The sequence below is a fragment of the Neopelma chrysocephalum genome, unplaced genomic scaffold (assembly GCF_003984885.1).
Source record: "Neopelma chrysocephalum unplaced genomic scaffold, ASM398488v2 Primary Assembly neopelma1_26, whole genome shotgun sequence".
Taxonomy (NCBI): domain Eukaryota; kingdom Metazoa; phylum Chordata; class Aves; order Passeriformes; family Pipridae; genus Neopelma; species Neopelma chrysocephalum.
The window spans coordinates 11263277-11276918 of record NW_020897695.1 but is presented as its reverse complement, the minus strand read 5'-3'; the positions used below and the strand labels follow the sequence as shown (position 1 = coordinate 11276918).

Sequence of the window (13642 nt, the reverse complement as noted above, 5' to 3'; positions counted from 1 at the left end):
CATTCCCTATGATACAACCACACGTTCTATTTTTTTACTGGATGAGTATATATTTGATGCTTTGCAGTTTATCACTAGGCCAAATTAGCCTTTTAGTCTGTTATTAAAAAAAAAAAAGTAAAAAAAATTTTAAGGGTAATTTAGTTTTTAATAATTTGAATATTTTACCATTATAGATTTTATAAATTAATTAACATTAATAATAGCATGTTAATATTTAATATTTTTATTTTCATTTTTTAAAACACCCTTTATTATATATTGTATTAAATATTTTACCTTCTTTTTTGTGTTTTTTTTTTATAGAAGAGTGTTTTTAAAATATTGTTGGTAGGAAAGACTGGGTCATAATCTACCCAAAGTGCATCAATGTCATCCAACCATAACAGAATCACGGCAGAAGAGGTCTCCCAGAATTGACAAATGCAGCTGGAAAACCGTTAGAGACCAAGGGAATTACATGAAAGTCTCCAAACAAGATAACAATTTTAATCTGTTTGCTTTCATTGCCGTGACTAAAAATTATCCCTCCAGCCCAAAATATTTGGGTTTCATGACATTAGGCTGAGAAGAACTGGTGTCCACTAGTTGCCAGAATTATTTGAATGAAATGAAGATGTTTCTTTCCAGAGGATAGTAAACTAAAATCTGGTAGCTACTGCATTCAGGAGAAGTGTGACTGTATTAATGCATTAGTTGAGCACTTGTTTTTTTTCTCTTGTATTTGAGATTTCCTAAAGGACAGTGAGTGAGAGGGATACCTTCGCACTTTCCAGTATCTTTATGCAGCCTAGAAAGCCCAGACTTACCAAGGACATCAATGACAACCGCACGTGGTCCAAAAGCTAAAGGGGAGTGGTGTAGCTTCCTCAGAGGACTTTTGTTCCAGAAAACTGGCGATTCCCATGGCACAGGAACTCCCAACCAGTTTAGGTCCTGCTTTCATCATACTGGGGATTGAGCGTCTTTTCCAATCCCATGAAACTATGTCCGCATTCAACGTTATCATGATTTGTCTGGCACTAATAGTTAGCCTGTATTGCACCACAGGGGTTTTTTCACATTTTCTGATTGCGAGAGCTTGGAGTTGCTCAGATGAGACTCTAAAACCTGTACTCTGAAACTGCTTGGAGTCTGCCAAGCTTCAGTACAGGTCCTCAAGTGCAGATACTGAGTGACTGTCTGTGCAGTGACTGTTATAGCTATGTTATATTTTGTTTCTGAGTTAATGAGATAAACTATATGCAAATACCTATCAACAATCACATTTCTCTCTCCTTTTAAAAGCTATGAGCATATCAACTCCACCCGGGAACGTCTCAAAGTATTTATACATAGTACATATAATAATTTATCTGTTGCAATTTGTGTAGAGAGTTTTTACTATATTTCACAGGTGGACGTGTATTTCACAGAATATTTTGAGTTGGAAGGGACCCACAAGGATCATTGAGTCCAGCTCTTTAGTGAGTGGCCCATATGGTGATCAAACCCATGACCTTAGCGTTATTAGCACCAATCTCAGGAACTACAAGCAGCATTTTGAGCTGTTTGCCAACATTCAGCTTAATGAGCAATGAAAAGTAACTGAAAAACTAAAAGTAATTAAGCAGAGGCCAGTCAGTTGCTCTAAACAGAGAAAGGGGCTTTCTTAATGAATTGTCCAACTAAGAAATAATATACTTGTTTCACTCTAATTTCAGTTTTTCCGACTGAAGCCCCTTGGGGCCTGGGCTGTTTCTATATATTAATTTTCCAGTGCTGGAAAGCAGGTCTTCATGGTTTTGACTTACCAGCTATCTAATATTTATATAGATACACAAATGAAAGAAACTAATTGCAAAAAATTTTCAAACTGTTCATGTTAAATGCTTCTCTTCAAGACAAAAGTAAAAGGTTTCTGCTGGCATTGAGAAGACTGTGCTCAGCTTTGAGCTCTACAACCCAAAAAGAATTAAAGACCTACTGGTTTCTTTCCACTGTTTTCAATCATCAATTAAACTGAAAAACAAGGGCTATAAATTATGGTGACCTTTGCAATGACTTTTCATTTGTGAAATAGAAATGTGATGGTGTGAAAGTACTGTCAATAATAAAAAAATATTAATAATTTCCTCAGGAACCACCAAGAAAAGTGTAAATTGCTTTCTGCTTAGTATCAAATTTTCATGTAAGGTACTGTATCATGGAAATTTTCAGTCTTGTTAAAATTCAGATCACCTCTGTACTTTTTGTCATCTCAGCAGAAAAATATGATTCTTCTCAATTTAATCAGTATTTTATAATTACTTCTATTGAAAGCAGAGCCTGTTGTTTTTTCCTTGATAGCCTGTTAAATGTGTAGGTACCAGTGGATTAATTTGTTGGACTAAGAACTTACTAAAAATGTAGGAGCCACCAAAAGCAGACTTTGGTCTGAATAGTGGAACACACCCTCTCTATTTAATGAAATTTGCATTTTTATAGCTCTACAACTAGGTTTTTAAAAACATTTAAGAGACTGCAGCACCAGTATAAATTTTCAGACCATCATTCTGTAGAACAAAGATTTACCTTAGTTCGTGAGGCAACTGTATAATTATTGGCCATAGCATTGCCTTCCTGTTTCATGATTCTGATTAAAATTTCGCCCCAAAATTGTCCTTTTGGTAAGAAGACACAACCCTTGGCTGCTCTTCACCTCAAAGATACCAAGTAAAAACCACTGAAAATGTGTTGCTTTTGTGCTAGTTGCATGTTTGCTGGAAATACAATGGAGAGCAGATAGGTACCAGTTGTCTGGGGGGGGGCGGGGGCTTGCAGTTCTCCACACAATTCATCTGTGCTAAATACTGAAGCATGGCCTTGAGATGCAGAGCGTCAGGTCCTGTAGATAGTTCCCCATTTTCCTTGTTCCCAAGGGCATGATGAGAAAGTTGTTTTTATGGTCACTTGAAAGCCTTAGATACCAGGTGACAGTAACCTACAAAATCCTTGTTTATGCTTGTATATGCAGTAGCTTACACTTCATCTGATTTTGATAGAAGAAGAAAAAAAATCCCACCCATACTGGTTCTTTTCAATAAGCTTTACTTTTCAACTAATGGTGGAAGATGGAGAGGAGATCCTCAGCCTGTACTTCAGCCCTTGAATTACTTCTTTGTCAGTAAATTTTTTTCTAGGTTGAAGAACTGTTTCCTCACTGAAATTACTGTGTTTATCAGAGTTCTGCTAAGCTTACTACTTTTCAGCAGCTCACAGACAAAAGATATAAACAGCATAAGAAGCCTGAATTTTAGTATTTGTTCATCTGTCTTTTGAGACATCTTCCTTTAATTTGATGCTATCTGACTGAAAAGATAGTTTTGCAGCTCTTCAGCAGTGATGGTGGGCAAACAGGGAAACAGGAAAACATTTTTGCTAACTGTCCATCCATGTGAGGAGCACAGAGAGAAAACAACTTTCAGACCCAGCTTCCAACTTCCTACAGGTTTGACAAGAGGATTCAGAAGGCCCAAAGCAAGAAGCCCTTTTCTTTTCTGTATTTTAATTCCTGCTGTTGAGATGGAGCTTTACTCTGTGGATGCCAGCTTTGGTGTCTGTGTGTCATTCATAGTTCCCCAAGGGGAAGCTCAAAGGGTGGCTGCATCCAGATGGGCCTGCCAGTAATCCTGGCTGCTCAGCAGGGTGCCACCTTCTGTGAAGTGACAAGGACCTAAAGAGATGAAGAGGGAAAGCAGCGTGAGTCCATCCCAGGAGGTGAAGATGCAAGTCCTTTTCTCTGTATAAACTGTCCTTGAAGGGAAAGTGCAGGTAAAGCTGCACCATGAAACAGATGTTCAGATGGTGCTGTCAGATGACCACTGCACTTTTTAAGGTCAGTTTTACCTCTTGACACTGCCCAAAGGTGCGTGTAGCTGTCAATTGTTTCTTCTGAAAATTTGTTCTGCTTAAATAAATTGGAGAAATTCCTTGTTCTAAGTCCAGAAATAACAGATGGTTCATATATCAGGCATCAGCAAATCCTAAAGTTGTTGGCATGACCCCTGTCCGTGTCCTGTTGAAAAATCTACCTGTCTGCAGGATTAGATTGACCAAGAGTTTGGTGTTTTCTGCAAGAAGACTGATAGTGTAAATTCCACCTGCTTCTAACATACTGTTGTTAGACTTAAAAGCTGTCTTCTGCAAAGGTGATGAGGATTTACTGTGGTTGCTTGTTGTGTTTTGGAGAGCATTAATGCTGAGAAGTTCTAACTTCCTAACTGTTCAATTTAATGAGGTTGGGCAAAGCTGAACTGTATTTTCATCATCCGTGCATGTGGAAGTGCTGTTACTGATTTTAGGTTACGACAGGATTAAGGGCATATGACTTGAGGCTGACATCTTGTCAGACTGCTATGAAGCTCTCCTTCGGGTTAGCATGGAACATGGAAATTAAACAGGCCCTGCAGGTATTGGGATAAATTGTTGTGGTCAAAAGCAAGTCAGGGTTTTTTGTTGGTTTTCTTTTTAAGTGTCTGCAGCACTGTAGATCATGACCTCTTTGATGTTTATCAGCATGAACTGCACATAGCAATAGTATTCTCACCAGTTTTCATTAAGGTTTCATGCTCATCCAGCATTTCTAAAGAGAATTGTAAGGCTTTACAGTTGAGTATGAGAGCAGTAATACTCAAGAAAGAACAGCCTCTAATATGTGACAGAAGTCAAACGGAGGTTATACCTTATAGCATCTTCTAACCTAGAGTGTTCCATGACAGTTAGGGAATTTATTGAACTGTTCCATTCACCACTGCTTCTTCATCATAAGTCACTCTAGCTGGTTATCAGTGCTTAGCCCTGCTGCACAGTAATCAAAGAGCGGAAATGGAGCCAGGCTTCCCATGCTGAGGAAGCCTTCCAGACTTTCTAGCCAAGTAGGGTAACTATGAAATACGCTGACAAAGCAGACTGGAGACAAGGTAGACTAATAGAGTTAATGCTATTGCGTGGTGCTGACGGCTGAGAATTTTATATTGCTTTTGGAGCTGTTGGCATTGCTTCTTTCGATATACATTTTTCTCACATAATCCCATACTGTGACATGCTTGATGTATCATCTCAATAATGTTAAAAAACCAGGGAAATTCAGTGAAATGGCTATATTTTAGTACGGTGTCTGTCAAAGGAAAGATATCAGTCAATCACAGGCTGGAAAAAGCAAGCAATGTCTTATCGCTATGTGAGACTGAAATCCTTAATGTCCCTTTGTGCAGACCTGTGCCTCCATTTTCAGGAGCTTTACTCCCCTGAACAGTCACGTATTTAACCTGCGTTGGGCACAAGTGAAAATCATGCAGTATTTCACAGCGGAGAACTCTTTCCCCATATTCCAGCAGCAAGGAAGAGCTGAGGTGAAACAATAACAGAAACTTCAGTTACTGCCTGAGGAGATCTGCTGTACCAATGAAACAATTAAAATGATGCCATAACTGTATATACAATTACAAGGAATGAGTTTAGGAGACTGCTGTGGCTATGAAGAAAGATTTAAAATTGATTGTTTAAATGTTTGGATTATTGGGTCTCCTGATGCACTAGTTCGTGAGATGACCACTCTTCTGCAAGTGAATCAAATCACTTTCTGCGTAGAAGAGATCTCAGGGACATCCCATTGAACTGGTTAGTCATCTGACATAAGAAAAATTTCATGTTGTAGCAGTAATAGTGATTTGAAGTCATACTGATTGCAAGTGGAGATAACAAAAAATTTTTGAGATAGACCAACATCTGAATGAAGGTAGCTGGTATCTTTTCTCACCTTATGTTATGTTCTTATTATGCTTTGCGTCACTGTTATCAAAACCATCGTATTTAGCTAGTCTAAGCGAAGAGATTAAGAATTGAATTTGTAAGTAAGGCTGTTTTCATTTTTGTGGTGGTCTCACCTTGGCATAGTCAGAGCACATTGACACAGCTATGCAAGAAGACAGCAATGGTAGCACTGGTTTGCATCTATTTAGTGACTGGTAGCATCTGTTTGATGATTAGCTAAAGGATTTCAGCTGTCAGAGCTGTCAATCTGACACCTTTGATGAGCACTAAAATAAGTCTGTGCTATCAGGAACTGTTCATTTTTTCCCATGCTTTTGATTTGCTTTACTCTTTGTGTCCTTGCCGATAACTACTAGCAAGGCTAATGCATTATAAACTCTGAAAAGTGAAGAAAGCAGCTGTCATTTTTTTGCACAACAGATGTTCCTGATCAGGAATCAGACAAAGGATCTCATCACTCCTCCTCTGAGCAATTTAATTTGCCTGTTCCAGGGTGCACCAGCCACCTCTTTTATTTCAGGATCAGTTCCTTTAATCTTACAGAATTATTAAGTTTTTTTCTGTGCCAGGGCAAAGAGAGTGGAAAAAAGGAAATTGCTTCATTGCTTACGGTGTCACCAATGATGCATCATAATGAAAGGTAGCAAAGGCCTACTTCAAAAATAGGAAACCCAAGTACTACATTTTAAGAGAACTAGAAAGTACTCTATGAGCACTTTTTTGAAGAACTAACAATATAGAATTGATGGTGTTTCTTTAGCAGTTTTAAGGCTCTGAGTTAGGTAAAAGCAGTATATAATCCATCAGATTCTCATGATGCAACTTAGGGGGATGAAAAAATTGATGTATTCTTTAAGAAAAGTTGTTGCTATGGATCCTGTTCTGCACTCCTTAATCATGCAAGTTGTCCAGAATGAGTAATTACTGGGGGCTTTGCTTGTTTTTCCATTTAGTTTGATAAAACTATCGCTCTGCTGCTGTTTTGTACTGATGGATGGGTACTGCTGGGGATGTAAATTTATAGTTATTCTACAGCTTATTTCCCAGTTATTAGTCTAGCACAGGACAGTCATTTTGCCTATGCACAGCTCCTGACTCGCCACCAGATTGATCCAGTATGTGCCCGAGGTGTGGCAATTGTTACTCACCTGCAAAGGAGGCTGCTCACTGTGCCCCGTGTTCCTACCAATATCTGCCAAAGGCTTGCTGGAAGGGCGAGGCAAGGGAAATTGGCCTTACCTTGTGTTGGTGACCAGCCCTGCACAGAAATGGCAGCTGCTGCTGACAATGCAAACAGTAGTATCTGTGGCCATAGTCACTGCTGTCAGTCGTGATAAAGGCGGAAAGTATATTTGAGATGCTCCTGGTCGTCCGTCACTGAGAAACCACTCACGTGACCTCTTTTTGATTTGGCAGGTTGACAGGACAGAAGTGATTCGGACCTGTATAAATCCTGTCTTCTCCAAGCTGTTCACAGTGGACTTCTATTTTGAAGAAGTGCAACGACTGCGGTTTGAAGTGCATGACATTAGCAGCAATCACAATGGGCTGAAGGAAGCGGATTTTCTTGGTGGCATGGAGTGCACTCTTGGACAAGTAGGTATCGCTGCCATTTTCCGCCCTCGACCCTCTTCTTTTGTATATGTATGAAATATATTGCTTTGGTAAATGACCGATGGGTGAGGTTTTTCATTCATGACAAAATTCTTAATTGGTGCTTTGAACAGGATAATTAAGAACTTCTGGTGGTTTGATTTACTGCTGTAGTACAGCTTCAAGTGAGCCAGAGCTTATAGGAAACAGAGCATCAGTGGTTGGCTCTGGACAGTAAAAGCCCATGCTCATTAGACTGGTGTTGGAAAATAGACTGATCTGGGAGAAAGTCACTGTTCCTAACATTATATGGGATTTAAAGCAAGTTCCAAGTCCAAGGAACACTTGAGGATACCATTTATTCACAGAGGGTAGTGCCTGGTGATGTGGCAAATAGAGAAATAGGGTTGGATTCATTTCTCTGACTCTCAGTCATCCTGAAGTTAGGTGTCTAGACTAAGTCACTCTTCTGATTTCCATCTTTAGTTCAGTGGAGAGAAACAGACAGTTCCAACAGTTGATTCGTTTTACCTGAGAGAGCCATCACAGATTAGGATAAATTGTCTTCAGGAGATACCTGTCTTTCCTCATCAGTTGTCAGGAGAGTCTAGACAGCTGGTTTAGGATAGATACCTAACTTTTTAAATTACTAAGTTTAAAGGTGATGAGTCCTACCCACAATATTGATATTTAGAGGTCATCAGAGCCAGGTCTGTAGTGAGTTCTCATACTGCTAACTGGTAGCACACTACAGTGTCCCAGGTATCACAGTTTATTTCTAACTGGCAGCGTTTTTGTCATGCAGTGTTTCATAACACAGAATTCTGCTTTGTCCATAATCTCAATGCCAAGGATGGTCTCAGTTTCACTGAACTGAGTGTAAATTTGCTCTCCGTGCTCACTATCACACAATCTCCAGCTTGTGTGATAAGAGCAGGCAGTGCTTTTGTTTAGATTACACTTTGCAGTGCTTCCACTGAAGTTTGTATTCTGAACATAGTAGTTTGTCATGGAAGATGTTGCAAAGCTTTTGTTTCCTGTTTTCTCACCTCTTGTTGTTCCTACCTCAGCCTCACCGCACATGAATCACTTTGATTTTTTTTCCCAGAGCTATTGGGCAAATGCTGAATGAGGAAAAGCTCTCTCAGTGAGAGAAATAGTATGAAATATATGCATTTACTAAATTGAAAGCTCAATATGAAGATGCTGGTATTTAGGGTATTTACAGTGCTCTATAAAGTCTGTTCCTTTTGACAGAATTCTTGTGTCTGAATGAAAATAAGCTATCCTATAAGACCAAAGAGAATGGGAAACAAAGAAAAATGTTATTATAATGTTCTTCTCTCTTAATTGGCTTGAAAATGAAGGGAGGGAAAAATGTCATTGCTGCTGCCTGTAGCATAAATGTCTTTATAATGATTTGATCTCTATAAATAGCACACAGCTGGGTTGGTTGCAGTGCAATTTTAATGGTAACCAAGCAAAAATAATAACAGTATGAATTCTATTCACAATAATGTAGCCTGGAGGACTCTGATCTCATATTAAACCTTTTTTGTGGTGTTCCTTCCCCCTCTTTTCTAGTTTATTACCTTTATATGATTCCTCAACTGATATAACAATAGTAGCACTGGAATTGTCATCCAAGTAAAGCCTTTATGAGGAGTCCAGCATTGAAAATCCTGCAGCATAGTCTGTACATACAGAGCTTACGCTCATGGTTAGCTGTTTGGTGTAATTACAGCATATTTTTTTCATGATGATAATAGAGCCATGGCTTTTCTTGAGATAAATTTGACATAAATTTGTTGTTCTACATCACTTTAATGCCTGAATAAAACATGATTTTATATCAAAGTGTGTGCCTGCCTCTAAATTCACTTTCCCAGTTCAAGTAGGTCTTATCTGAGACATCAAGGAAGGCTGTCGATTTTTGGGCATAGTCTGAAAAACTGACTCCCCTCCCACCTCTCCATAAATGCCAACTTCTATGCTCTCTTCTAGGTAATAATTGATCTATAAGAGATTCACTGCTACCTGTACCTGTTTATAGATCATCACTTAGATATGAAGTAAACCTGCATGTTTGCCCAAATCACGTAATACTCTTACCTAAAACAAAATTAATAGGAATAATAAATGCTGGGAAAGGCAATAGCATAGTTATAAAGTAAGCTGACAGAGAAGAGTGAGTTTTCTTTCTTCTAATCTAAATCTTACATGTAGCCTACCAGATGGGTACAAGTGTTTTGGAAATTTGGGGTCTTGGATGCAAACAATGAAGAAATGCATTAATTTGGAAGGTGTCAGTAATCTCCTCCCAAATACTCAAATAAATCTGTGTTCCAAGAGAGTGATAGCGGCAGTGACTTGTAGGCTGTTAGATCCTGAACCAGTACACTCTGACAACATCCCACTGCATGTGCAGCAAGATTTAGTTCTATTGCTCTTGCCATGACAAGTCAATTCTGTGCCTCTACTCATAAATACTGTGGTTAACAGCATCCTTGCATGCAGTTAGTTATACCTGGATGGGAAGAGTAAATGCATCGACAGGCATTTCCTGTACCACAGCATTTAAACACATAGAACAAATGGTTGTGGAGAGATACCTGCTGGGTATAATTAGGAAAACATCAGTGTCCTAAATAGAGACATTTCCTTGAAGTGATTTATCTTGTCCATCATGTTCAAAAGTTGCCTTTTCAAATAAAACAATAGGAGATTATCTCTTGAAGGGTTTGACAGGAGGAGGTTTGGTGTGAGGTGTTTGGGGGAACTTTTTTTGTGTGTTTTTAAGTACTAAAAATCTGTTCCTTCCACTCAGAAAGCCTCTTTCTACCTTCCAGTTTTCCAGCTTCTTGAGTTTCCTGGTAATGTGCAGATTGGCAGAATGTTAACAAATGTGTTATGTATAGTTGGAATGACAGCCAGATAAAAAAGCCCTAAAATATTACAGAAGGTAGTGAAGTTGAAAGTGCAGACAAATTTTTGTCGGTTAGTAGCAAAATCTTAAAATAATGGTCTGCAATTATAAGTAGTTTATAAAATGAAGTTTCTTAAGGAACTTTACATCAAGAAATGTACCATACTCCAAGCAATTAAGCTGACCGTGCTGTATCGCTTAAGTAAAGTAACGTTGTTAAAAGGTAGGCTAAAGCACATAACTAAAACCTATACATTTTAAAAAAAAGTTATTATTTTCCATCTTACGGTTAATTTCTGAGTAACTGCATAAAACTAATATCTAATAATACTGGTTTTAGCAATTAAGTTGTACAGTCATATGGTAGCTATTTAAGCAAGGAAATTATACTGTGTTGTTCTTGTAACCTCACAAAGATTATTCTTAATCGGAAGCATATTTGTGAAATTAGATTCATAGAATCCCAGAAGGGTTTTGGTTGGAAGGGGCCTTTAAAGACCACGTAATGTGTTAGTGCCTTAATATGTTTTGAACTTCTAAAGTTCTCTTATTGGAATTGTTTGGTTTCATATTCCATAAAATTTACAGAACGTTAAAATCACATCATTTAGTACAGTAAGGGCTCAAACTTTCTAATAGCCAAAGTTAACTACTTAACCACACAGGAATGAGGTATCAGGAGGGTGGCTTAGAAAGACTTTTTCCTCTGAAGTTTCACCCTGAAGTTTTAATATATTCTTTAAGAACTCACAAAAATTATTTCAATGAATAAACATTTTCTGATGAGAACTAAACAAACTCATGTTGCCAAGACATTATTGATTACTGCTCGGCTGTGCCTGCAATGTCATTAAACTATGGGAACCAGTAAAGTTGTTATTTCTTAAATGCTGTGAACCACCCCAGCCTTGTGGGCTGGGTTATTCTCTGTGACATATTCTGTCGGCATAGCCTTTGTGGCTTTTCTTTCAGTGCTTACCACGGTTAATCTTTGCCATTTTCGAATTTAGGATTCTATTCCTTGTTTAGTTTCTTTTAATTTACAGATGTGTTAAAATGTTGTTACTCCCTTACTTGCTCAACTAGTAGCAGAAGAAAACCGCAGAGTTGTAAATTTTTTCCTGTCAAGAACCTTTTCAAGTATTATTTTGAGATTTAATATTACCCATACACACACTTGTGTACAAATTAGGTTGGAAATCTTCCTTCTCAGTAATGAGTATAATTGTTTCTTGTGTGCTTTTGATAATATATGCCATTAGCAGATTATGCACTTGAAAATGCTGACTGATTATTAGTTCAGTTTCAGCCACTGCAAATCTCCTTGCTCTGGAATTAGAGAAAGGCTAAAAGATCCATGATTGCACCTGAATTAATTAAACTGAAGTAGTCTGTATGAGAATATTTGTTTAATAGACTGTCAACTGCCTCTGTGCAAAAGACATAGGACCAATTTTTTCGAAGTATTTGAATTCCTAAATCTCATTAGGTGTCTGTATGCCTCCTTAGGCATCTAGGTACCTTTAAATACTTGGCCTTTGATCTCTTTCAAATGAAGTTGCTCTATTCATTAGTGGGATGAATAGTGTACTTTATTAGATGTGAATATCATTTTCTACCAGGGCTGACTCAGAGCACAGGCAACTCATGAATGCAGCACTCTCCCTAACCTTACCAAACCCTTTCAACACCTCAGTTATCCCCAGGAAACTCGTGGTTTGCCACTGCAACCTCTCTGAAGCTGTAAGATTTTCAGTTTTAGATGAATCTTACCGAAGTTAATGGAATTACTTGTACAGTTTGTACTGCTTTGTTTTTACATGCTTTATCTTTTTGTATGAATTACTGTAGCTGTCTATAGAAAAATAATTTGAAATTTAGTTTGCTATTATAATGAGTTATTATTATGACTAATTCTAAAGGGGCTGCTACTCTGCATACTAATTAAATTCAATGACTTTTTATGCTATTGATAAGCTATTTTCTGTAATAACATTAAGCCTCTTGTGAAAGAGATGTCTTTTTTTCTCAGTCTTCTGTTTCAATTGACTATTTTCAGGTTCAGGTCTTTCACAAAGACAGGGAGAGGTATAATTCAGCTGTAAATAGACTGTGAGCTGAACAGTACTATTGTGAACAAAAGAAAGCTTGAAGAGGGGTGTGTGTTACAGAAAGAATCATATGTACAGAGAGGATGATTATAACACTAAAACTGGCTCTACCAAGAAACAGGAGTTCTGTGAGCAGTTAGAGTGAAACTTCCTTGACTATGAAGCTGTACATCTGAACTAGTTCTCTTGAAGGGATTTCTTGGTATCTGTGACTCATCCCCCAAACCTTTTTTCCATGAGAGTGAACTAAGGTCACTGGCATTTACATACTATCTGGTCTCTCTTTGTATTGAAATGTACCGTGCTTGATGCATCCGTGACTAACTGCCACCATTCATGAAAAATATTAGGTGGGTTCAAAAGCAGCTGGGGGATAGATAGCAAGACAAACATGAGTACATCAGAGTTGTACAAATCTTGCTTTGTCAAAAAACAGGCTAAGGATGAACGCATGAAGAACAAGAGAGAGTTTTTATACTGTGAGCCAGAGGTACTTCAGTTCTGCTGCCTATGCTTAAACTGGTCTTTTATTATTTACCTACATAGGTGAAATGTCATTAAGGTCTAATATTTTATCTGTGGGTGTTTAGAAGCTTACAGTATTTGACATGAATGGATTATAGTAAGAGTGCACTAATATTTTAATTTACAAAGCTCCAAGATTCATTTGATAAACGTTAACTCTCCAATCATTTGTCTAGTCACTCTGGTTGTATCATTCTACTTAGAGCAATATCATGAAAGTATTGCAGTCCTTCATTTGGGAGACCTTGTAGCTGTGAAAAAGGTGCTTTAAGGGTTGTACTTATTTCAATGTTAAAAGGGGAAACCTTAAGAGAGTACATAGCATAACTGGGAAATACATTTGATATGGTTATGTCCTGAGTTTTAGATGCCACAGAATCCTTCTCTTCCTATTCATCAAGGATAAAAATGATTTTTCTGAGCACAGTCAAGTCATTTTAATTGTATGTTTTAAAATCTCTGCCCCAGCTTGGCCAGATAGCAAATGCTTGTCAAGAAAGGAACAGAACTCAGATAAAAGATGTTTTAGGTTAGGCCAACTGTGCATTTTAGCACCTTTAGCAGGAAACAATTAAATAAACTGTAACTTCAGGAGACTCTGGAAATCTTACTCAAGCCAACTATTGCTTTAAAAAGGCAGGTTGCTGTACAGTGCTGAGCAGTCTGAAATTGGAGGCTGAAGTTTCACAAGTAC

General features: G+C 38.0%; 1 protein-coding gene across 2 annotated transcripts in view; it reads left to right on the top strand.

The window, feature by feature from the left end:
• CPNE4 (copine 4) overlaps nt 1–13642 on the top strand; it is a 232144-nt gene that overhangs the window by 110413 nt on the left and 108089 nt on the right. For both annotated transcript variants that reach the window (XM_027675534.1, XM_027675533.1), the window contains exon 3: nt 7210–7389. In XM_027675534.1, the coding sequence (XP_027531335.1) occupies nt 7210–7389 (180 nt within the window). The remainder of the gene's footprint in view (nt 1–7209; nt 7390–13642) is intronic.